Source organism: Balaenoptera musculus, chromosome 4 (assembly GCF_009873245.2).
Source record: "Balaenoptera musculus isolate JJ_BM4_2016_0621 chromosome 4, mBalMus1.pri.v3, whole genome shotgun sequence".
In the NCBI taxonomy this organism is placed as follows: Eukaryota; Metazoa; Chordata; class Mammalia; order Artiodactyla; family Balaenopteridae; genus Balaenoptera; species Balaenoptera musculus.
The window spans coordinates 76,907,248-76,931,326 of record NC_045788.1 but is presented as its reverse complement, the minus strand read 5'-3'; the positions used below and the strand labels follow the sequence as shown (position 1 = coordinate 76,931,326).

Sequence of the window (24,079 nt, the reverse complement as noted above, 5' to 3'; positions counted from 1 at the left end):
GAAGTCTTCTGCCAGTGTTCGGTGGGTATTCTGTGAGAATTGTTTCCAAATGTAGATGTATTTTTGATGTCTTTATGGGAGGAGGTGAGTTCTATAATACATCCTTCTATCTTCATCTATACCCCCTTATTGTGTTTCATACACAAAGTGAATTGTGAAAATGCTCCATCCTCCCCAAGGTCCTATATGATTTCTAGGCCCCATCTCCTTTTTTATATGTATAGGCACTACTCTACTCCTGATTTGTGAAACACAGAGATTTATATCCTTCTGACAACTTCAGAAAGTGAAATTTTAACTTTCTCTCATGATCCCATTGTATTACTAGGTTTGAGATGCTCGATGCTGCAAAGAACAAGGTCCGGGTGAAGATCAGCTATGTAATGATTGCCTTGACGGTGGCAGGATGCGTCTTGATGGTTATTGAGGGCAAGAAGGTGAGAGTGGACTTCCCGTCTATCTTTGTGTATTTTCCACAAAAAAACCTAGAGGAAATCAGGGGTTGACCCTTGTATTTATTCTCTGTGATAAGGAGGCTACTTCCTACATGAGAAATGATAAGAAACAAAATAAAACATAGTAGGAACAAACCTGAGATATGATGCCTGGAGATAAATAGCAAAGCCTAACTTTGGCAAGGTGAAGGACTAAATTAGTAAGTAAAAAAGTGTTTAGTTATCACAGATGTCATAAGTAATATAAAACAAGAAGTATGACACTGGCATACTTGCTGATAACTCCTTGCATGTCTGTAAAGCACTCTCGTTTTTTACTGATACTCACTCTGCTCTTGGTGAGTGTTCTTATCACTGTTCTTTACTTGATGTTCAAACGGGGCCATATATCTAAGCTCCTAAGTGGTACATAGGAATTCAGGTCCAGAAATCCAGTCATTATTAACAGCTATGTTACTGTCTTCCAAGTACCTTGCTGTTATCTTATTTAAACCTCACAACAACACTGCAAGATAGATAATATTATTAGGACCTCATTTATAGATAAATACATAAAGACATAGCTTAGAAAGCTTTAGTAACTTACCCAAGTTCACACACATCTCCCTAATGGCAGAGCCACAGTTTGAACCTAGACCTGTCTAATTGAGATGATGGTAAAAGTGCTCCCAGTTATTGATTGCTCATTATGTAACAGGTATTGTTAAACTTATTTAATGACCACAATAATTCTAAGAACCTAAGAGGTAGGTTCTCTTATTATCCGTATTTTGTAAAAGAGGAACCTGAAGCTTAAAGATGTTAAATAATTTTCCCAATGTCACATAGCTAATAAGTGGCAAGACAAAAATGTGGAGCCAAGTTTGCCAGTTACCAAACTGCATACTATACTATCTTGTGATTAAAATAGTTATTTTTATATGCAGCAGTAGTGGCCAAGGCGTTATTTTAACACCATGTCTAATTCTATATATCACAGCTTCCATGTGGAAAGAGATGTCTCGTATCTATTGTCAGATATTTAAAGGGTTCTTCTGCAAACCCAGTGGTAACTGACTTCCTTATCCCCAGTGAGTCCAGAGTAAAAGAAATGAACTTCTGGCTCTCTTTAGAGTCTTGGAATAGAAGATACTGACCATTTAGGCTGATGTTATGGGAGCATGAAGGGCAAGTGTGGAGGCCTGGGTGAAGTTCTCTTGACAACTCTGTTCCTGCCCCACTTCAGTATTTTTTCTGTCTCCCTCTTTGACTTTTCATGCTTAGCTCTCAGACTGAACCTGCAGAAGCATGTAGACGGGACATAGGGCTTTCCAGAATTCTGAGAAATCTGCATTGCTTTTGTCTACTTGATTATACTAGCTGAGTTTATTTATTTATTCATAAATTTACTTATTTATTTTCGGCTGCATTGGGTCTTCGTTGCTGTGCACGGGCTTTCTCTAGTTGCGGCGAGCGGGGGCTACTCTTCGTGTGGTGCGTGGGCTTCTCATTGCAGTGGCTTCTCTTGTTGCGCAGCACGGGCTCTAGGCGTATGGGCTTCAGTAGTTGTGGCTCATGGGCTCTAGAGCGCAGACTCAGTAGTTGTGGCACATAGGCTTAGTTGCTCCATGGCATGTGGGATCTTCCCGGACCAGGGCTCGAACCCATGTCCCCTGCATTGGCAGGCGGATTCTTAACCACTGTGCCACCAGGGAAGTCCTACTAGCTGAGTTTAAATACTCCAGAAACAAATCACTCTTGAGGTCTTCCCTAGCCTCATCCAAGGGTATACACTGTATACTTTAAAGAGTTCCTCTCCTGTTCTATACCATAAAATTTTATTATTTCTCTTTTATGGAACTGTCTGTTTCTAAAAAGTTGGTAAATGCTACTGGAATGAAGAACTTTTGAACTTAATATGATTTAGAAGACAGAAATTAGCCATTGTGTTCTGTCCTCTCCATCAACTTACCAGTCCAATTCTCCTCCCTTCCCCATACTTAATTCTTTACATGTGAAATCACACAGATAGAAGAAAATACCACCTTATAGGGTGCTGTCTTCACTCATTTGGTATAAAAAATTTGAGACTGGTCTGTTTATGTAAGCTTCAAAGAAATGTAACAAATCACAGGGAGGGAAATAGGGGAAGAGGATGATTGTCTCTCCTCCACTCCTGTTTGCTCTCAAAGGATGGAAAAGCAGGGTAGACACTGCTGGGAGTCATCAGTGGTAGTATTTGGTGAAGTCTGGGATTCCCAAAGCTGAATGTTTTTGGTACAAGAGGAGTAAGGAACTAGAAGGGTGTGATAATATACAAATGAGTTGGGGAAGGAGAAATGGTAGCAACAAAGAAAGGTGAGAGGAGGGAAAAAAGGGATAGAAATGGAAACACGAAGGTATTTAATACTAAAGAGAGGAAAAGAGAGAGACAAGGGAATACATTATAAAGGGAGAAGAGAGGCTGGAAGATTTAAAGAAGGGAGGCCAGAAAGGAAGAGAAGGTAGAGGTGTGGCATTTCTCTTGTGCTTGAGTGGGTGAGCTGCTGTCCTAGGAAGGATCAGAGGAGGCAGAAGGCGCGAGCAGGGGCTGCTGTGCCCGGAGCCCAGCAGCCAACCCTTCCATGCCTGTACTTCCCGCGTCAGCCTGCTGGCGTCAGTGCAGGTGAACATCCTCCCCAAACCAGCACAAATAATCACTTGTTTCAAATTGGTTTCACTTTAGGCTGCCAAAGAAACGAGTCTTTTAACAAGCCTTAAACTAGAAAGAAAGCTCGTCTGAGAGAAGAAGCTGCTGTGGAAGGCCAAAACAGAGTAGCAGAGATATCCATGTTGGCTGGATTTTGAAAATCTAGAAACAATGTTGCAGTAACAGGCCTTATTAAAATGAATGTGGTATGAAGTTCCCTAATTCTGCTCTAGAGCTACAAATAAATTTTCTTAAAGAAATGACTTGTCTATATTTTACGGGCTGTTGATCCAGTTAAATGCAGCCTCAGCTTTTTGAGAAAATGAAAGAATGAAAAGTGAACAACTTACTTGAACTCTAATATTAACTCTTCTTTAGAGAGTCAGTCCCGTATCTTACTTTAATTCCCATTACCAAAGTGACATCTCCCTGGAAGCCAAATGGTTTCTAGTTCTGCATTTCTCTCTCTTCTGTGTCCTCATTTCTGAAGCGATAAGGAGGGCCAGCCTGAGTACAACCTGCCAGGTGAACGTTGAGCGCTAACCTTCCAAATGCCCTGGTGGTTTTCTCAAGAGCCCTGGGAAGCAGCGAGACCACACTATGCCTTTGTCAGGCGTGCTGGTAGACAGAGGCTTTTAGGAGAACAGTCTTTGAAAAAGTCCCGGCAAGGTGATGATGGAGGTCTGGCCACAAGTTTCTGAGGATTTTGAAATCCCAGTGCCATGGAGTTGCTTGGGGCCAGCACAGTCACCTCTTCTGCTCCATGGCTTACAATTCCCAACCGGTCCTTTTCCTTCTGCCTTTACACTAAATTTCTCAGTTATGAAAATCTATCAAATGCATTTTCTTATTAGTGTTGAAAAATAAGCATTTGCAATCTGGTATGTATCTATTTACAGTTCGACGAGGGTGCCAGGTTGTCCTCACACTTAGGTATGGATGCTGGTTTTCTATTTAAGTATTTCATTTATTCTCATGTGCTTCGATAGTATTACGGATGGCAGGTCCGCATAAACATCCCAACCTGCTGGTTCTCTTCAGAGGGTTATAGCAGATTAAAAGTAATATATGCAGCTGTTTGGGAATTTGGTTTAATAAAATACTCGGTAAAATGTAATGCACCACTCTACCGACAGCTTCATAATCTATCTGATGATGTTAATTGTGTCTGTCTATATACTTCACAGTACTCTGACCTTAGCTTCATTTTAGATATCAAGCTCTTCGATTTTTATCACTTGCAAATTTATCATCAAAAAGCATTGCTTTGTATACATTTTAGCAGATTAGTTTTTCTTGATTATTTTGGAACACATGTTACATCTTATCTAAATATGGGTTTTAAATATGGGTAAAATCTAATGTACTTCTTTTTAAAAGTGTATTATCTTTCTTCATAGAACAATACCATTTTTAACTTATAAAGAAGCATTTTAAAGTGTTGTATCTTGGAGATATATTGTAATAAAATGTATGATTAAGTCAAAGCTCAAAAATGCTACCATGCAGCAAGAATTTATATAATCATTTCTCATTTTGTGTCAACTCTCCTATTCAATAACTTATAGTGACTACCTCTTTTTGGGTTAAATATAAATTTCATGACCAGTATTTAGGACCTGCCCCTATCTAATCCCACTTCTCCCAGTACCCTCACTTATTAACTTCTTAGCAGTCACTCACCTACTAGTAACTCTATCTTATATTGCTTACAACTTGTCAAGCAAATATTTCATGAGCACTATTAAAAGCAACAAGGGCAAAACCGTCTTCTTTTGTATTCTATAATACCTACTTTCTTTTTTTTTTTTTTAAATATTTATTTGGTTGCACCAGGTCTTATTTATTTATTTATTTTTATATTTATTTTTGGCTGTGTTGGGTCTTCGTTTCTGTGCGAGGGCTTTCTCCAGTTGTGGCAAGCGGGGGCCACTCTTCATCGCGGTGCGCGGGCCTCTCATTATCGCGGCCTCTCTTGTTGCGGAGCACAGGCTCCAGACGCGCAGGCTCAGTAGCTGTGGCTCACGGGCCCAGTTGCTCCGCGGCATGTGGGATCTTCCCAGACCAGGGCTCGAACCCGTGTCCCCTGCATTAGCAGGCAGATTCTCAACCACTGCGCCACCAGGGAAGCCCCCTACTTTCAATTAAGTGATCATTGTACTATGTTTTGCTTAATTCCTAGATTATTTTTTCATGTTTATCATGTCTCTATAGGTAAAATGGGCAGAAAACATTTTCTACTTTATATTTCCTGTAAGCCCTGTTTGAATAAAGTTAACATGTGAGGCTATGGTTAGATACTTTTAATCAACAAAAGTAACAGTATAGGGAATTGACTCCGAAAACTTATTGAAAGCAGGTAAGGAATGAAGTTGTGATGGTGGCATAATTCATTGTCATTCATCAAACATTACTTGAGTCCCTCCTATATACAAAAAGTGAGAATACAAAGATAAATAAAACATACTTGACTCCGCAGAGCTCATAGTTTACCAGACACATGGCCCATGAAACCATTACAACACAAATTGGTAAATGATATATTTTGAATTTTATAACAGAAGCTATAGCAAGAAGCAAGAAAAGCGAATTTAGCTGTCAGGCAGGCAGCCAGTGATGGTTACACAAAGTGGTGATTTTCTGAACTGAGTCTGTAGCATGGGTAGGGTTCGGTCAGAGCTACTGAAAGAGAGCAGCCTCATACAGACATTGAGCTTGCCCTGAGAATCAGGAGAGGGCAGTCTGACAAGGTAGTGAGAGGTCCTTCAGTAAAATGCCTTTATAATTTTGTTCTGGTTTATTTTTACTTTTTATTTTGATAAAAACTTAAAACTTTTAGACTCTCAGAACAAACACAACCATTGCTTATTTTTCCCAATTTACAAACTTAATTCCATGGACCATTTCACGTCCCATCGTGTAGGCTATCACTTAAAGTGTGTGAGTGGCATCTGACATAAATCTCCAATCCACCACCATCCTAGGCTTATTCTCTTAATTCATCTGCTCACCCAAACCAAATACCCTGGCGTTATTCCAGACTCCCTTGCTACCCTCATTTAATCAGTCATCCTGTCTTGTGAGCCTTACTTCTAAATTTTTGTCAAATACAGTGATCCTCTAGAATAGTCACTGAGAGGAACAGAATGAGAATCTGCTCAAGGACAGACACAAGAGATTAATAACAGACCTCAAGATTAAAGTCAGAAGCCCTGGGATCTAGACTTGCTTTTCCAACTGTGTTGCTTTGCAAATTGAGGTCTTAAAATCTTGTAATTCAAGGCAATGTTTTAAAAAAAATACAAAACCATCCCAAAATTCAGAGGAAACCATCTTTTTTAATACCTAACCTTTTTTTTTTTTTTTTGGCCGATTTGACTCTACTACTTGATTTCTAAAGGGTTTAATTACTCATCCATAATTTAACTGTTTTGTCATTTCCTAATGCTGCTGATGCAATGATGTTTTCTGTAGGATGACAAGCTGCTGAGATTACGACATCTGTATGGCCTTGTAATTTCTGTACAATCTCTTTAGTCTGAAGGTTCCAAATGTAAACCAGGTTATCCTCTGAACCAGACACAATCCACTTTCCACCAGTAACTGAGAAACTGGCAAATATGCAGTATTTCTCGTTCCTGTGACCAGTATATGTCTTCAGGCATCTGCCTCTGCTGTAATCCCATAGTTTAAGAGTATTGTCCAAAGTTGCAATGAGAATATATTTACCATTTGGAGAAAATTTTACAAAAGAGACAGGAGGGTTATCATCATCAACAAGTGTTTTTAAACACTGACCTGATGCAGCATCCCAGATTCGACAGACACCATCATAGCTACCTGACACTATCAAGGACCCGCTACAATTAAAGTGAACAGCAGAAACTGGGTCGGAATGAGCAGACAAAGTCTTAAGGCACTTTCCTGTTTTCACCTCCCATATTTTCATGCTCTCATCAAAAGATCCTGAAATGATGAGGTTAGATGGTGGATTGAAATTACAGCAAAAAACATAATCACTGTGCCCTGTAAGCGTTTTCAAACATTTTCCAGATCTCACATCCCAAATCTTTAGAGTTTTATCATCTGAGGCAGAAACAAGACGACCGGAATCTGATGACCAGGCAACATCTGATATTTCCAAATTGTGTCCTTTAAGTGTTTTCTCATGTTTTCCATCATAGGCGCCCCAAATTATAATTACTTTATCAGCAGAAGAACTTGCCAGCCATTCTCCATTAGGACTAAACTTAACTGATGATACTGCTTCCGTATGTCCCACCAGAGTAAATTTCAGAGCATAGTTTGGTTTTTCAGACACACGCTTGCTCGCATTGGCTGATGAAGAGAGAGCCGACTCTGCTTTGGCACCTCCTGACTCCTTTGTAGTCATGACTCTGAAGCTCCAAGTCTGTAGGCTGGCTAGATGTCCGGTCCTGAACCAGGCAGCCAGTATTTTGGCCCTTCTGTCCAGTAAAATGAAGATAAAAAACATCGGACTCAAAAAAAAAAAAAATCAACAAACTAAAAAACGGTCTTTTAGTGACAATTTCTGGATCGTTTTTAAACTACAATATACACTGATACAGCAGCACGGCTTGGACCGCTTCAGTTTTTCCTCGCTTCTTCCTCTGTAAACAAATACTTGAGAAATACTATTAAAAGGGTCCTGTGCGCTGTCGGCAAGTAAGGTATTACTGCTGGGTATTCTGCGAATGTATAAAGCGGTCCAAAGCTGCACGCGGAGGGGTGGGGCGAGGGGGGGGTGGGAATCTACAGAAAGTATTTCTCACCGCTCCTCCCCCCAGCTCTGAAATGTTTGAGACTACTGAGCACCCCTACCCGCCAGACTTTAGGTCCTCTACTTGAGCATGATGAATCACTGCTTTAAACAGATTTCAGAAGCTAAGCGAAAACCTGCGTGGGCTCGGTTCCCTGAGGTCCAGGCCTGCGGCTCACTCTCCACACCGCTGCGTAGCGAACTCACGCGGGAGCAGCACAGCCGGGCGCATGCGCAGAGGGTGCCCCTTCCACCACCACTTCCGAACCGAGGTGACTTGTGGGGGAAGCCCCCTTGCGCTTGCGCAAAAGAAAGTCCTGAGGTTTTCTTCCGGCCTTCTGTACCCTTGCCCTCCACGCGCGAGCAGTGGGCTGCGTTCTTGGGCGAGAGGGAGAGTGAACAAGGCTTCTACGATACCTCACTGGCTAGCGTGGGAAGCAGTGAGTATTTCGAAGAACATTCATTACTTTTTGGAAACCGTGTGACGAGAACGGACTGAATTTTGCGATGCCCGTAGCTGCAGGGTTAAGCCCGCATTTGGATGTAAGGCGCTCAGACCGCGCGTTTTTTAGCAGACCGGGGCCCACCCAGCGCCGATGACTCTGCGTAAGCTCCGGCTGCACAGGTGGCTTTCATTCTGTTCTCCTCCACCTGCTGTGGTGTAGAGCCTGGTGGCGGGTACGAAAGGCTGCAAGTAGACGAGGGGGACGTAGCTAAATTTACGCCCAGATTGTAAGACTTCTGATTTAAAAAGTGTTCCCTAAACGTTTCGGGAAGGATAAAGAATATGTGTTAGGGGCCTTTAAAGGCCAGTGCCCAGGTAGCCCGACATGGTAGTGCCGGGGGAAATGAGCAGACGTTTGTCTTAGCACTTCCTTATGGTTTAAATTTCCAAAGACAAGGAAAGTTCAGATCTGCATAGGTGCTTGGAACGGAAAAGGTGGAATGGGGTAAGAAATGTGTAAGGTTACTCGTAACTAGGCTTTAGCCAGCCCTCCCTACTTTCAAGAAATGATTAGTGGCTGCGAAATATGTGAAGGATAGATGCTTTTCAGGTGTAAATTACTCTTTAAACAAGAATAAGTTTACCAAAAATGGAAGCCTGACTAGTTTCTCCAATCCTGTATAGTCTGTCCCCTGGCATCTACAGGGAATTGGTTCCACGACACCCTCCCCCCCGCCCCGTCACACATCATACCAGAATCCACTGGACGCTCAAGTCTTTTGTATAAAATGCTGGAGTATTTTCATATAACCTACTCACAGCCTTCCCTATACTTTAAATCATCTCTAGATTACTTACAATACCTAATACAATATAAATGCTGTGTACATAGTTGCTAGGATGAAGCAATTTAAAGTTTTGCTTTTTGGAACTTTAAGGATTTTGGGGGGAAGATTTTTGATCTGTGATTGGTTGAATGTGAGGATGTGTAACCCACATATAGGGAGAGTCGATCGTAATTGCGCAATAAAGAGTGCCCAAGAGAGGCTGTTAGTGTTGTTTGAAAGGTTTTCCTGGTAGCCAGTTGAAGTGAAGACGCAAATGTGTCTCAGGATGTTTTCTGTCAGTCACCAATTAAAGCATTTGGAAACCAAGGGTCTCCTGTCGTATACTTACTGGGGATAATTTAAAGTCTTGCTTTTATAAGGCACAACAGCATAACTAGATCACCTAGAATAAACTGTAAAAACCTCATTACTTAAAGACCCTACTACTCTAGTTTGGAATTTAGACAGGAATTGTCTTAGCTAGTGCAAATTAACAGTATAAACACAATGTGGTGCTGAGAATGGGAAGAGCATCTTTAAAATGGTTTGAAGCATCCATTTTTATACATTATCTTAATCTCATTAAACTCCACCTCCTCCCTCTCCTTTCCTCCTCCCATTTGCCAGGGTTAGAGTGATTTTTACTGGGAAGCTTAGAAACAGTCTAAATAACTCATTAAAAAATAAATTTAAAAGCACTTCACAGAACAAAGCATAGGCTTTGTTTCAAAGAATATAAGTAAATCTGTATTTTTCCAACACAGAGTAAAGAAAGGCAATTAGACAAGGTAAACACATGGTCTGAGGGCTAAGATGGGTGTTGGTACTGGAGTATATTTAGCCCACTAGAAATACCACAAGCATGAGGGGGAGAGGGGGCACACAATTAAGAATGTGTTGACAGAAATATCCAGAAATGATTTTGCGACAGATTTTCCCAAAATTTGAGAGATTTCAGTATTAAAATTCATTTCTTGGTGTCTGCAGTGTTTTTATGAATAGCATCAGGAACTCGTGTAAAGAAACAGCTATGAACGTAACTAGTTAAATCTTTATTCATAAGTCATGTTCTAATACTAACATGTAGTCCTAATACTGTAGTCTGTATGGATTAGGACAAAGCATTAGTTTACTTCCTTGGGCGGAGGGGAGTGTCACAACTGTGGAGTGTGTAGGAATAGGGAATACTGATACAAGTAAATCCACAGTGGCTGAAACCATAACTAGAGATTTGCATTTGGGGCTCTCAAGCAAAATTCCTTACTCGGTACCGTTTTTAATGATTTGTATTTTTGCTACTTTTAATCTTCACCAGATAGGTGATTTGGAAGTTTCTCTCCCATTAAAGTTTCTTTAAATTTCCCATAGAAGTTTTAGAACTGAAAGTCTCATCTGTGGTTGAAAGGTTTATTCTCCTTGCCACCCAGTAAAGTTGCAATTGTAAGAAATATTGCCACAAATGGGTCATTTTTTTAATTCTAAAAAAATTGGGGGTGGGAGGTGGGTATGTGTGTCAGACCTTAAACACGGCCTGGGAGTTATTCCTATACTAAGGAACAACTTGACTGACGTCCTTCGTAGCAACTGATTACGAAATCCAGACCTCAAAAATCAGGCATAATAGAACTCTATACATACCCAGTTGCTTAAGACCACTAGCAATTTAAATATACAAGCATCTCTTTGGGCTAAATATGGGGTAGCCATGCAATTTATCTAAACTGAGACTTTTTTAAAGTGAAACGGGGCACTAAAATAATTAACAGGTGTTGATTTAAAAACTGGGACTGCCCCCAGCAAACCAGAACAGTAAGTGTGGACTTCCCAAGAGGGCTCTCCTCATTATCAGAAGTTAATCTTGGAAGATTCTACACTCTTTGTATGCTAATTTGCACTCCAGCCTGCCCAGATCTCTGCCCACCACTGTGGTCTTCTGGGTTTCTATTTTCTCCTTACCCATAAATAATGCTGGGGCCAAGAGTTTTAGATAGGGCAGTGCTCCATATTGTGGACACCTGCTGGGCTCCTTTGGCTTCCTCAGGTTAAGTGGGTATAGATAAAGGAATTTAGAGTAATTTCATTCTTTGGAAAAACATTCAAGATCACAGAAATGACCATTATTGATTTTAAAATTAGAAAAATACTTTTTTTCAAAATGGCAAATGAAATAGGGGCCAACAGTCATCTAAGCTAGCTTTAATAAATTTGTAAACCCTACAATTGTGTACTATGGATAACAGTGTAGTCTGCAGGAACTAAGACTGTTTTAAGATTTTGTTTTGTTTTCAGAAAAAATACCTGGTCAGTGGAATCTCTCAAAAATGGTAGAGAAGCAATCAATCACAGAATGAATAAATACATCTTTCTGTTTCTACTGATTTGTCACTTAAATTGGAAGAATGTATAAAGAAAGTATTCTCATGCAGCAATACATACAATGTGTAAAAATGAAAAATCTCTATTTAATAGCGTAAGGCAACCACCACTTCCACATTGGTTGGATATAATTGGCAAAAAAATTTTTTCTTCTTAGAGTATGCCAGAAGAGACTGATGAGCTATTTCTGGTGTATATATAAACATGGGGTTGATTATATATTAGTTACCCTGTAAAATATACCCATTAACTTTTCTCAGAAGGCATAGGTTTTTTGTTTTTGTTTTAATGTAACAAACCTGTGTTATGACAGTGTTTGCTTTTGTAAACTTCAGGTCAAATTATGTCTCCTGAAAGGGAACTACATATAAAGCACTTAAATTTTGAGACACTAAAGAGTTGTTAATCCTTGTTTCAAACAGCAGCATAAAGGAATTCCTTTGAGCTTTCTTTGGTAACCAAGTACCCTTTACTAATATCACATAGATGCACATTCCTTCAGTCATTTAATATTTATTGAATGTCTACTGTGTGCAAGGCACTCATCCATGGCCTGACCAACCACATTCAAGTACAAAGAATCATTAGAACCATTCCAAATCAAAGTGTAAGAACACTTTGAAAAAGGACATAGAGTGGTCAAAATGACGAGGTAAGCAGAACATACTCAACAACATACATTAAGAGGTCATTTTTTAAAATTTTGGACACTCCTTGTGTTGACACTCCTTTAGGAAGTAAGCTGTGTTAAATTCACATCCATGGATGGCACTGCTTTCTATGGCAGCATTGTTTGTTCCAAAGCCTTTCCCTCTCTGTCAGTACTTCCTACATTTGAGTTTGTTGAATGGAACATGTTTCTGAGTTTAGCCATTATGCTACTAAACTCAAAATCAATCATTTATATATTATTTTTAACTTGTCAGGTCATACAGAATTTTAGCACCACAGAAGGGGAAAGATGTTTGGACTGAGAGGGTCTACACTCCAGATTATGTAACCTAAAAGCAATTCATACCTGATTTAGTCATTTCAAGGGGACTGATAAGGAAGAACAAGAAAGAATGGCCCAACAAAACAAGAGTTGGCCCCGCTGTGGTTGCGGTGTCTTGTTCTGGGAATTCTTGGCACAGAACACCACCACTGTGACTGCTGCTTTCTTCAAGACACACAACCTGCAGGGCTTTTCCCCACCTTTAGACAGTGTTCAAGGGCTGTGACCTTGAGGCAAAGTAAATTCTCCTAAGTGTTGATTTTGTCACTGTAACATAATGACAATTATCCACCTCAAAGAGCAGTTGAAGGATTAAATGAGAGAAAAGTGAAAGCCCTCACTTAGTCAGGCACCTGGAACACAACAGTGGTTCAAATAGACTGGTTGCCTTTATGTGACCTGTAGGAAAACAGACTGGGACTTCCTTGTCTACCCCTAGCTGAAAACAGAATGGAACTTCATCTACCCTTAATCCTTTCTTCTTACCCCAAACTTCCAGATGAATTTTATGTCCAGTAGCAATCTGATATTTTTAGAATCAGCATATAATATTTATTTTACTTTATCACACATTCTTCTGATGCTCTGGTACCCATTGTTACTACCTATCCTTTTCTGACAATACAGCATGCTATAGAATATTCTCCAAGTTAGAGCAGACTTACTGTACTAGTAGTACTATATCTGCCTTCAATTACTTTAGCTTCTTAAAGATATATATGTAACTTTAACTTTTGATGATAGAAAAAGATAGCCAAGAATATTTCTCAGCTGGGTAGATATATATTTACTCTGCTCACCTCACAACAGAAGAAAATGGTTCTGTTAACTTCAGATGGCAAAAAATTCAGATTTGAGACTTCCATATATAGGTATACCTGTCTCTGCAAATGAGCAAATTTTGGAATGTAGGAGGTAGAACATAGTAAATAAATACGAAAAGCAAATAATACCTCTTTCTAAAAGTGGATCCCTTTTCTTTAGTGAAAATCACCCTTAGACATCACAATTTCTAATATATGTAAAAAGCCCCAAGCCCTTAACAACAGCTATAATGACTTGCCTATTGATATAAAAATGTTCACAAAATTCATTAGCGAGAAAGAAAAATTCTTCAACCTGAGGAAAACTCTTTCATAATGCAACCCCAAATTGGGGTATTAAATAACTGAAATATTTATTTAGCACTAGAGAAGTAAATTCATAGTTGCCCGTGGGTGGCCATGTACAACAAAGGATAGTTGACAAAGTTTGATTAATAAAATATACTACATATTTTTTCTTATGCAAAGTCAGCAACGATCTGGAATAATTCAGATTTATTATGGGATAACTGTTAAAGTTTATATCTGTAACAATAACGATGAAAAACGACCCCGAGCCCATTCAGCTTTATCTGGCAGATGGAAGGAACTATCCTAGGGCAATAGAATTTTCAAAAACAGTACAGCTGATATAAGTTAAGTTTAAAAGCGTTCTAATTACTTAGTGACAACATGAATTAAAAGTGTTCCATGGAGAACTCTGTCTCCTAATTCTCACCATTCTTCGTATCTATCATCTTTACCTTTCTTGGTGTCTCTCAATCTGGCTGTTATATACCTGCTGGTCTTTCAGATACAGAGTGCCTTTACATCCCAAATGTTATCAATGCTTTTTTTCCCACTAAAGTTCTCATTTCAAAGAATACACTTTGAAAGTTTGGAGGAGGAAGAAAAGGAGAGGAAAGTAAAATCAAGCCACTTCCCACCCACCCCTCATCAGTATATATTAAACTACAGAAGAGTTTTCCTGTGTTGAAATTAGCATGCTTTTGTAATAAGTAACATCTTAGTGATAAGATTATACAATAAACTGAAACTAAACTGATATAATCTGCCAGGTAGAGAACTAAAAACAGGACAACAGCTACCTCCTAAATGTCATTCTATTACCAAAAAGGCTGCTTTATCAGTTACAACAGTTATGCTGGGATTTAACTTTTAATCAATTCCAACTTTTATATTTAAAAAAATTCGTTGCAAAAAAAAAAATTAGCTCGTATCTCATGGCTCATGAACTTCTAGGACAAGAGCAAGATAAATTCCTCTTGTTTTAGACAGAAAATAGACATTAGTTGAATGGACTTTCTTTGTTTTAATGAATTCATTGAGACACCTGCAACTGCTAGCAAAAATTCCCAATGTATGCTCTTCTTGCTAACTTGGGGAAACAATTTTGTTTTATATTTTTTCCATTCAAATTGGTTTATCAAAACGAAATTTTTAAAATTATCCAATAGAAGGTACATGATTTAAAACATCCTAGAGAAATGATGTGTTACCAGTAATTTACAATTTAAAAAAACTCAGCCACGAAAAAGTCAAAGCTAAAAAGATTTTTACTGTGAATCAGTGTCTCTATTACCCTTCTGAAAGAAGTTATATTTTAATGTGATATAAAGGCAACATTGAAAGTTTTTCTTTAAATTAACCACCTAATTTGTCCCTAAAATTACAAAGGATCAAAGTCTTTTACAGGTCAAGTGCAGTAAACTAAAATGTTCTTTCAGCACAAAGCAGCACTAGAAAAAGTAACAGAGATGGGAGTTGACTAGTTTTGCAGTGGCTGCTCCATCAATGAGAGACAGACGCCAGACGGTATCCATCCAGAGCACAGACACAATTACAGACTAGATGCAAAAAATGCATCACACGCTTGGCTGATAAATGGCCTCTGTCTTTGTATCTTTCTACTTTGAATGAAGTGGATTTTTTAAAGTTTAAATCAGATCACATAAGTTGGCTGCTTAAATAACATGATGAGGTATGAAAGCTCTGAATGTCCCTAAAGTTCAGCAGGATTTACCAGAGATATAACAGCTTGTCAGGGGAACTTCCAAATAGTTACGCTTTGGGGTTATAATGAATTCTAGAAGAGGACAAAATTAAAGAGGTTTAATAAAAGGATATTCTCTGAAAAAGTGAGCAACTTTTCCTTCAGAATTCATTTTGAACAGCACATCAACAAAAAATCTTCTCTGATAGTATATCCCAACATTGAGTCAAGATGGCCAACTAGCACCAAGAAGTCGTATTGAACTCAGTTGCAGTTCTCTTGGCAATTAAGCTTATTTTTTCATTCCAGTCTGAGCAAAAATGTGGATCACTGAAGACAGTACTGGAAGCGCCATTTGCAGGTAGAGATTGCAGTCATCATTAAATGAGCCAGAAGGTAGAACTGTTTTTATTTTATGGAGGGGACTTGACTGGGTAGTACTAGCAGGAGATGAAATGAAATGATTAGGGAACAATGAGGTTAGAAGAAGAAGATCACTGCCCTTATTTGGGTTAAAGAGGTCATGTCCAGAAGATGGTTATTTAAGATAAGGATGCTACTTATGTGCAGCATGAATACATTAGAATCCAGCTGCACCCAACTAAGGGGAAAAAAAAGAATTCCCTAAGTAACCTTTAAAAGCATGTGTTACTTGCCAGTCACAGAGAGGAAAAGCACCTAGGGTGAACTCCAATTTAATGAGGACCTTGATCAGGACCACAAAGCCTGAAACATTTGTTTTAATGCAGAAACACAGCCTCTAGTCACACTGGTTAAGTTTGGGAAAATCAGAGGGCTTTTTTTTTTCTATTTGTTTTTAACTTGTTTATTGAATTACAGGATACGGTTTCGATCACTAAGGATTCTAAATCTTCATACCAGCATTAGAATTGAACCACTTCCAAATCCTAAGACACATAAGACCAAAGAGAAGCAAGAGCCATACAAATTAATATGTGCCCCTCTCCTTTTTGCTCTAAGGGAATCTTCAAACCAGTATCACATTTAAGAGTCAAAGTGTTAATTCTTCAGCATTCCTGACAACTAGAAAGCACATTCACTGAAGGCTGAAGGTGAGGGAGCGGATGGTTGAATATCTGTGGAGAATGGCGCCAACAGAGGAAAGAAAACCATCCAATCTCAGTAAGGATTAATGCAAATTTGGCTAGAAAAAGCCACCAGGTAATCCAAGGGTTCACTGTGGAAGAACTCATGAAAAGTACTCTGAAGTACACAACAGGTCTAAACATCTCCCTTGTTGCAAGTAGTTGTGTGAAATTCAAGATAAAGGTTTAGTCTCATCTTTTAATGTCAGTATTTTTTCCCACATTAAAGGGAATGAGGAGTCCTCTTTTTTCCCCCACAAAAAAAAAAGGGAGCCACATTATTATGTGTATATTCCCATGACTCTATAATATATAAGTGCGGATCTCCAAAGCCTAGGGTTTTCCATAAGAGAGTGGGCCGTTCTGGTTACCCTTTTATTAGAAGGGTATTCCACCACAGAGAGCCAGAGGTTTTCCAGATGTGTGTAAGAGAGCAGGTGCGCAAGGCAAGCAAATGAGCGCAAACAGTATTATGGAAAACATTTGAGAAGTTAGCTCCATGAGGACTGTGGGCTCCACAAGAGGACTTGACTGGGTAGCCTGGTCTGACACGGGGACATGAAAGCAGAGTATTGCTTCAAAGCTGGAAACCTTCCATAGGCGCCTCACACTGCTGGAAGATGTACTGCTGCTGGCTAAGGTCAACCTGGGGTGCAATGCTGCTGTCTTCATCCTCAGTCCCGAAGTAATGCTCAATAAGGTCAAAGGCCTTCTGGTAGATCTCTTGGTTTTCATGACTCTGTAAGAATTCAATTTTATCCAGACCTAGAATGAAGAATTAAGAAAAAAATCTGTTGTATATCTGTTGGAAAGTCTAATAAAACTATATTTTGCCATGTCTCTTTTCTTGACATAAAAGGAAGATTCTCTATATCTCATAAGCATCTTGCAGCAACATAGAAAATATTGCTGGGATTACATCTGAATAATACTGTTGCAAACTGACATCTTAAACGTGTGTGCAAGAAACAGCCAGTCCCCAGAAGCAGCCGTTTCCATAACAGTCACATCATCCTATGCCCAAGGCCAGGAACAGAAGTTCTCCTATGGGACTGTGTCTGTGGCCTAATTTATTCTTTGCTCTGGTTCTATCTACCTAGGCTCTGAGCTATCCAATATCATTTCAACAAATGTGTAATATCCTTAAATCAATCAGAATCAATTTCTATTGCTTAAACTAAGAAGTCTAACCAGAACAATCAGCCAACACATACTCCTCCCTTTAGTAAGTTCAAGCACATCTGAGCTAGGCTTTCTTTTACCTATAGCCATAAGCAATCTAACTGCTATAGCGATACTGGAAATAAATGTTAACATTGCTCAAAAGAAAAAAATACATATTCATATATGTATCCATATTAATATATATATATATATATATATATATATATACACACCCAAAAATTAACAAAACTATGGCAAAAGATCTGGGTAGAGGAACATTTGTCTTTTCATACTTTCAAAATTTCTTACACTAAGCAGGAATATAGTTTTTATAATCAGGCCTTTAAAAAATGGTAAACTGTTAAAGTCATTTTGGAAAACAATTCTGCATTATCTGATAAATTTGAAGATGAATGTGCCCTATGATCCCTAATTCCAATTTTAGGAATAAAAAACCCTAGAGCAGTGGTTTTCAATCCTGGCTATGCATTAAAATCACTTAGGGAACTTTAAAGTACAGTGGTAAACCAGTGATTAAGAGTATAGTTAGAACTGAGATTGGAAGAATGAGGAAACGAAACGGCAGATAGTGACTCTACTGTTTCTAATGAAACTCTTAGAAACCTTTACAGTCAAGAACACTTAAGGAACACAGGAATTGGGGGATGCAACTCAAAATCAGAACTCTAAAATCTTACAAGAGAAAAGGAGTGGAGTCGGGCGTTGTCTACAGTAGATATGGATGCTCTTGAGGCTCAGATGGACTAGTAAGAATACAAAAGTACCCACAATGGCAAGCAGAGTCAGGGAATGGAAGATCCTAACAGCCCAGTGTAAAAAGGGCTCAACTTAAAAGGGTACTTGCTTCTCTTCACATCTACAATGCATCTTCTTTTCCAATTCTGCATACTAAATATTACTCATAAGAGAACAACTTTTTTGTAAGAGTTTGCTAATGACAGGTGTGGACAAGCCAGAAAAGCATGGAGAAAAAGGAAAAAAATAATTTCAGGACATCTATTAAACAATCTATCTTACCATAAGCTTCTTCAATCAAAGCACAGTAAGGATTAATGCCAGTGCCATTCCTTTTGGCTTCTTGTTCTCCAAGCCTCAGGATATTTTCCAAGCCATTTAGGGCAACCTGTACAATCTTAGAGTCCATGACTGTGAGGAGATCACAGAGTGGCTTGATACAGCCCAGTTCTACGAGGTACCTAAATTAATACAAAGAACAATTTAATCAAACAAAGCTTTTAATTTCATAAAACTTTTATGAAATTGGTAGAAGGGAAATCCTCAAATTCACTGTAGAAATAAAAGTAGGCACCCATTCAACCATACAACCTATACTTGTCAAAAAAAAGCTACCAAAAAAAAAAAAAAGTTCTCTGGCACCATCACCATTCTTTTTTCCCCCCACAATTATCAGACTCAAAGAAACTGTAATACTCTCTTACTTTGACTATGAGTGATTCTTCAAAATAGTATACTTTTGATTAATTTCATTTTTGTTTCTATAGGTAACCACACCTCTGAAACAGGACACACTTTGTGCTAAAGCCAGCACAAGCCCAACAAGCCAATTCTATTGTGTAAAAGAACTCTTAAAACTCAAAGATAAGAAAACAAGGAATTTAAGAATGGGCAAAAGATCTCAACAAAGATATACTGATGGCAAAAAAGCATATGAAAAGACACTTAACATAATATGTCATTCGGGAACTGCAAATCAAAACAATGATGCCCCTACACATCTATTAAAATGGCTAAAATCCAAAACACTGACAATACCAAGCCCTCGTAAGGATGTGGAGAAACAACTCTCATTTTTTTGCTGGTGGGAATGCAAAATAGGATAACCACTTTGAAAGACAGCTTGGCAGGTTTTTGTTTTTGTTTTTTTAACAAAGCTTTCCATATGATCTAGCAATCACACTCCTAGACATTTACCCAATTGAGACGAAATTTTATGTCCACACAAAAACCTGTACAAGAATTATTTACAGGAGCTTTATTCCTAACTGCCAAAAACTAGAAGCAACCAAAATGTCCTTCAATAGGTGACTGAATAAACTGTAGTACATTCAGACAATGGAATATTATTCAGTGATAAATAAAATGAGCTATCAAGCCATGAAAAGATGTGAAGGAACCTTAAATGCATATTGCTAAGTGGAAGAAGCTAGTCTGAAAAGACTCCATACTATATGATTCCAAATATATGACATTCTGGAAAACAGAAAACTTTTATAAAGGCAATAGAATAGTGGTTGCCAGGGATTTGAGGGATGGAAGTAAGGGAGTAGTGATGAATAGGTGAAGCAGAGGGGATTTTTAGAGCAGTGAATGATACTACAATGGTGGAAACATTCATCAAAACCTATAATTGTACAACACAAAGAATAATCCTTAATATAAAATATGAACTTAAGCTAATAATGTATCAGTACTGGTTCATTAACTATAACAAATGTAACCACACTAAAGCAAGATTTTACTAGAAGAAACTTAGAAGGGAGGGAAGTATACAGGAACTCTGTATTATCTCAATTTTTCTGTAAATCTAAAAATGTTCTTTAAAGAGGCTTAATTTTTTAAAAAGTTTTATGTAATATTTAGCTTTATTATTTACAAAGGAATGAATTTAATAGTATTGTGTGTAATTTTATTTAAATATTTACTGACAATTTAGATGATATGTCCTAGGAATAGACTAGGTCAGTCATAAAGAGACTAGGTAAGGCATAAAGCCATTTCTGACCATTTCCCCTTCCTTTACACCACAGTTTTTAGTCACTAAAAACTGTTAACCATTCCTTCAACATATCTACATAATTCTCACTGTTTTTCTTAAAAAAACAAAACCAAGCCTCTTTAGATTATAAATGTTAGTTGCTGCAAATTTGAAAAACAGAAAAGCATAAATATAGAACACCAACTGGATTTCAGAGATTTGTTCAGAATCTCCAGATTGTCTGCAAACTTGATCCTGGTCTATGCTTGATATGATTTTCTCTCCCATCTAGAAATCTTGGCTCAGTAACCTCTAATCCTTACATCGCCTTTAAAAACCTCATTTACTTTTGTAATACTGTCTGGTTATGAAACCTTTTATTATGAAAACCAGTGTACTGAAAACTTGATTCAGAATTAAAAACAAATTTTAAGTTCTGGAAAGCTTCTAGAACTTGTATATAATTAAATGAATAAATACTGACTAAAACTTTCTTATTATAAAACTCTACCCAAAAATGTGCTAATAAGTAAATCCAGAGTTTTGAAGATGTGAGGTTTTATATTTGCAAAAATATGGTATTATTATTATTATGGCACAGTTCATTAAATGAGTTTTGGGTTCCCAATTGTAGCCACTTAAATTATACCTCCTTACAAGATCAGAGGAATTTAAGGTGCTGTTTTCTGATGCAACCACTCATCTTTGGAGATTTAAGACCACCATAGTGGTATTTCACTACTGATGCAAGTTTCTCCAAAGATAGTAATTTGCACCAAAAAGCAGAACAGGTCACCAGAGGACCTGGGTTGTACAGGAGTTGGAAAGTCATATTACTTTGAGAAAAGCACTGCAAGAAGTATTTCCTCAGGAAAGTCTGAAGCCTTGAAAAGATGACTGGAAAACAGGCACAATTCTATGGTTAAAGTCTGGAACTGGCTCCAATGGGTGGTGTATTTCAAACACTTGGATAAAGCAATCACTGGTCACTGACGCTAGCTGGCTTTTGTGGCAGAAGAGGCTTCCATTAAGAAAATTTTCTGGGTAAGGAAATTTAGTCCATAAGAATTTACTATCTGGAAAAGTGAATTATATTTCTCAAATATTTCTTCTGATGAAAAACAAACTCACTGTGTCTTAAACCATCTCTCTCGGGACTTCCCTCGTGGCGCAGTGGTTAAGAATCCGCCTGCCAATGCAGGGGACACAGGTTCGAGCCCTGGTCTGGGAAGATCCCACATGCCGTGGAGCAACTAAGCCCGCGTGCCACAACTACTGAGCCCGCGCTCTAGAGCCCGCAAGCCACAACTACTGAGCCCGCGTGCCACAACTACTGAAGCCCATGCGCCTAGAGCCCATGCTCCGCAACAAGAGAGGCCACCGCAATGAGAAGCCCACACACCACAACAAAGAGTAGCCCCGGCTCGCCCCAACTAGAGAAAGCCCGCACGCAGCAACAAAGGCCCAACACAGCCAAAAATAAATTTAAATAAATAAATAAAGTCATTTCTCTCAAACAGGATTTTGCTTCTTCTGCGTCCTAATTTTTATCAACAGCACCACCTTTTTCTCCGGTCATCTTTGGCTCTTTCCTTTCCTTTGCAATCTGTAACCTGCCACCAAGTCCTACAGATGGTTCTTTCCCATATCTAGACCCATACCTCATGCTACAACACTTTTTTTTTTTGCCACGCCTAGCAGCATGCGGGATCTTAGTTGCCCGACCAGGAATCAAACCCGTGCCCTCTGCAGTGGAAGCATGGAGTCTTAACTACTGGACCACCAGGGAAGTCCCTACAGCTATTATCTTAATTCTGGCCATCACAGTATACTAAACTACTGCAATGGCATCTTAATTGCTCTCTTTCCTCTCCTCAAAACACTATCTTCTTGGGACTTCCCTGCTGGTCCAGTGGCTAAGACTCCACGCTCCCAATGCAGGGGGCCAGGGTTCGATCCCTGATTAGGGAACTAGAACCCATATGCTGCAACTAAAGATCCCACATGCCACAACTAAAAGATCCCACACGCAGCAACAAAGATCCTGCATGCCGCAATTAAGACCCGATGCAGCCAAATTAAAAAAACAAACAAAAAACCACTATCTTCTTCATATCACTCTCAATGTTAAAGACACTCCAGAGTCTTCCCAATACCCAAGATTAAGGCCTTCATCCCAGTTTTCAAAGTCCCTCAATTACTTAATTCCTCATCCCTGCAAAAGAATAACCTGTAGCAAGATTGATTTGCCTCTTCCAATAACATTTACTGTGCATATTCCCTCATGCTATTCTCTCTCCTCCAAAATTGCCAAATCTCTACCCAAATGTCAAGTTTCATCTCTTTCATGAAACTTTAACTCCAGGTAACATTCTTTATCCTTCATTTTTAAGAACCATAGTTATGTATTAGCATTTGATTATATTTAACCTAAAATTATGAATACTTCCTAAGTTATTCTAACTGGTTCTTGCATCTAAATCTTGTCTTCTCAACAATAAGCAGAAGCCCCACAGATGTCTTTTATCAGTAATAAAGACAGCTTATTTTCTATAATTTGGACTGTAATAGTTTTATAATAATCTTTCAAGATAACTCTTTACCCAGATAAGAAAAAACTGCTAGGAGACTGATAATTAACTCCCATTATTATAAATAGCTATGCTGAATAGTAAAAAGGGATAGTAGGAATTCCATTCCTCTCTAACAGAGCAAAATACCCCTGAATACTTTCTGATGAAAGATACCATAGTATTTTAAAATGTCTTTAAAATATGTACATGTACAGTTTCACTATTTCAATTAAGAAAACATATTTGGTATAAAATATAGTGACAATAATTATAAATCTGAATTTGAACATGAGACAACTATCAACTGTTCTAATAACTTCTATATTACTTCATATTACTGCCATCTGGTGGTGGCATACTTAAAAATCATAGTACACCAGACTGGAACTTTGGAGGTTAAAAAAGACCCAATCCCATACAAATATGCTCTGAAGACCACTTGAAGTCCTCCTTGGCTAACCTATCCATGATGAACTTTACCGAAATAGCTACTGCATGTGTTAATCTATTTAAGTTGTATTATTTCAGGTACATACTTATATTCTGTAATCTTATTTTCTGATCAATTTCTGAAATCTTAGGACTACTTTACCTTCTCATGTTGAAATTTCCAACAGAGCACTAAAAAATCAGCATTGGTTGAGCACCTACATTTAACCCACAAAGCGACAACATCAGAAGTAGCTATGTTTCCCCCATACTACTACATATATAGAAGGGGTTAATGCTTTAACACTCATTGGTAACCATCTTCTCCTCATTTGAATTCCCCAAAGAATGTTAACGCAGGGTAAGAGTCTAGGTTCCATTCTTCTTTTTTTTTTCTATCTGAAATACTGTATATATCCATAATTAACCATCTGATTATATGATGTTCCTTTGAGGAACTGATTCCTATCCATATTTATGCCTACTCAAGCCATTAAGATTATAAGTTGCTGCCCTAGGGGCCAAGTCTCAAGCTAATACACAGACCTCTCCCTTTACTGAATAACATAGTCCTTTAGGAGACCTGCCTCTACTGAATTTGGCACTTTATTTTAAGGCATATCAATACATCTCTTTCAAGTCTGTCCAATTCTACTATTAACACATCTAAACTAGAAATAGCAAGAGTTAGCTATTAAAGTTAGACTC

General features: G+C 38.4%; 3 protein-coding genes across 4 annotated transcripts in view; 1 reads left to right on the top strand and 2 right to left on the bottom strand.

Annotated features, from left to right (window-relative positions):
- FAM162A (family with sequence similarity 162 member A) overlaps positions 1-3,386 on the top strand; it is a 44,430-nt gene extending 41,044 nt beyond the window's left edge. Inside the window, exons 4-5 of the mRNA XM_036850495.1 lie at positions 329-437; positions 3,160-3,386. Coding sequence (XP_036706390.1) covers positions 329-437; positions 3,160-3,216 — 166 coding nt within the window. The 3' untranslated portion in view covers positions 3,217-3,386. The remainder of the gene's footprint in view (positions 1-328; positions 438-3,159) is intronic.
- Positions 3,387-6,474: 3,088 nt separating this feature from the next.
- WDR5B (WD repeat domain 5B) lies at positions 6,475-8,117 on the bottom strand. Of its 2 annotated transcripts, XM_036850493.1 has the most exons (2): positions 8,041-8,113; positions 6,475-7,589 (listed from the first exon to the last, which is right to left on the bottom strand). In XM_036850493.1, exon 2 carries the CDS (start codon positions 7,514-7,516, stop codon positions 6,527-6,529), a length of 990 nt encoding a protein of 329 aa, XP_036706388.1. In that variant the 5' UTR covers positions 7,517-7,589; positions 8,041-8,113; the 3' UTR covers positions 6,475-6,526. The 2 variants fall into 2 exon arrangements, with proteins under 2 accessions (XP_036706388.1, XP_036706387.1); XM_036850492.1 differs by having other exon boundaries at positions 6,475-8,117.
- Positions 8,118-14,907: 6,790 nt separating this feature from the next.
- The window catches only part of KPNA1 (karyopherin subunit alpha 1), a 74,060-nt gene continuing 64,888 nt past the window's right edge, over positions 14,908-24,079 (bottom strand). Inside the window, exons 13-14 of the mRNA XM_036850491.1 lie at positions 18,671-18,849; positions 14,908-17,233 (exon numbers count right to left, since the gene is read on the bottom strand). Coding sequence (XP_036706386.1) covers positions 17,046-17,233; positions 18,671-18,849 — 367 coding nt within the window. The 3' untranslated portion in view covers positions 14,908-17,045. The remainder of the gene's footprint in view (positions 17,234-18,670; positions 18,850-24,079) is intronic.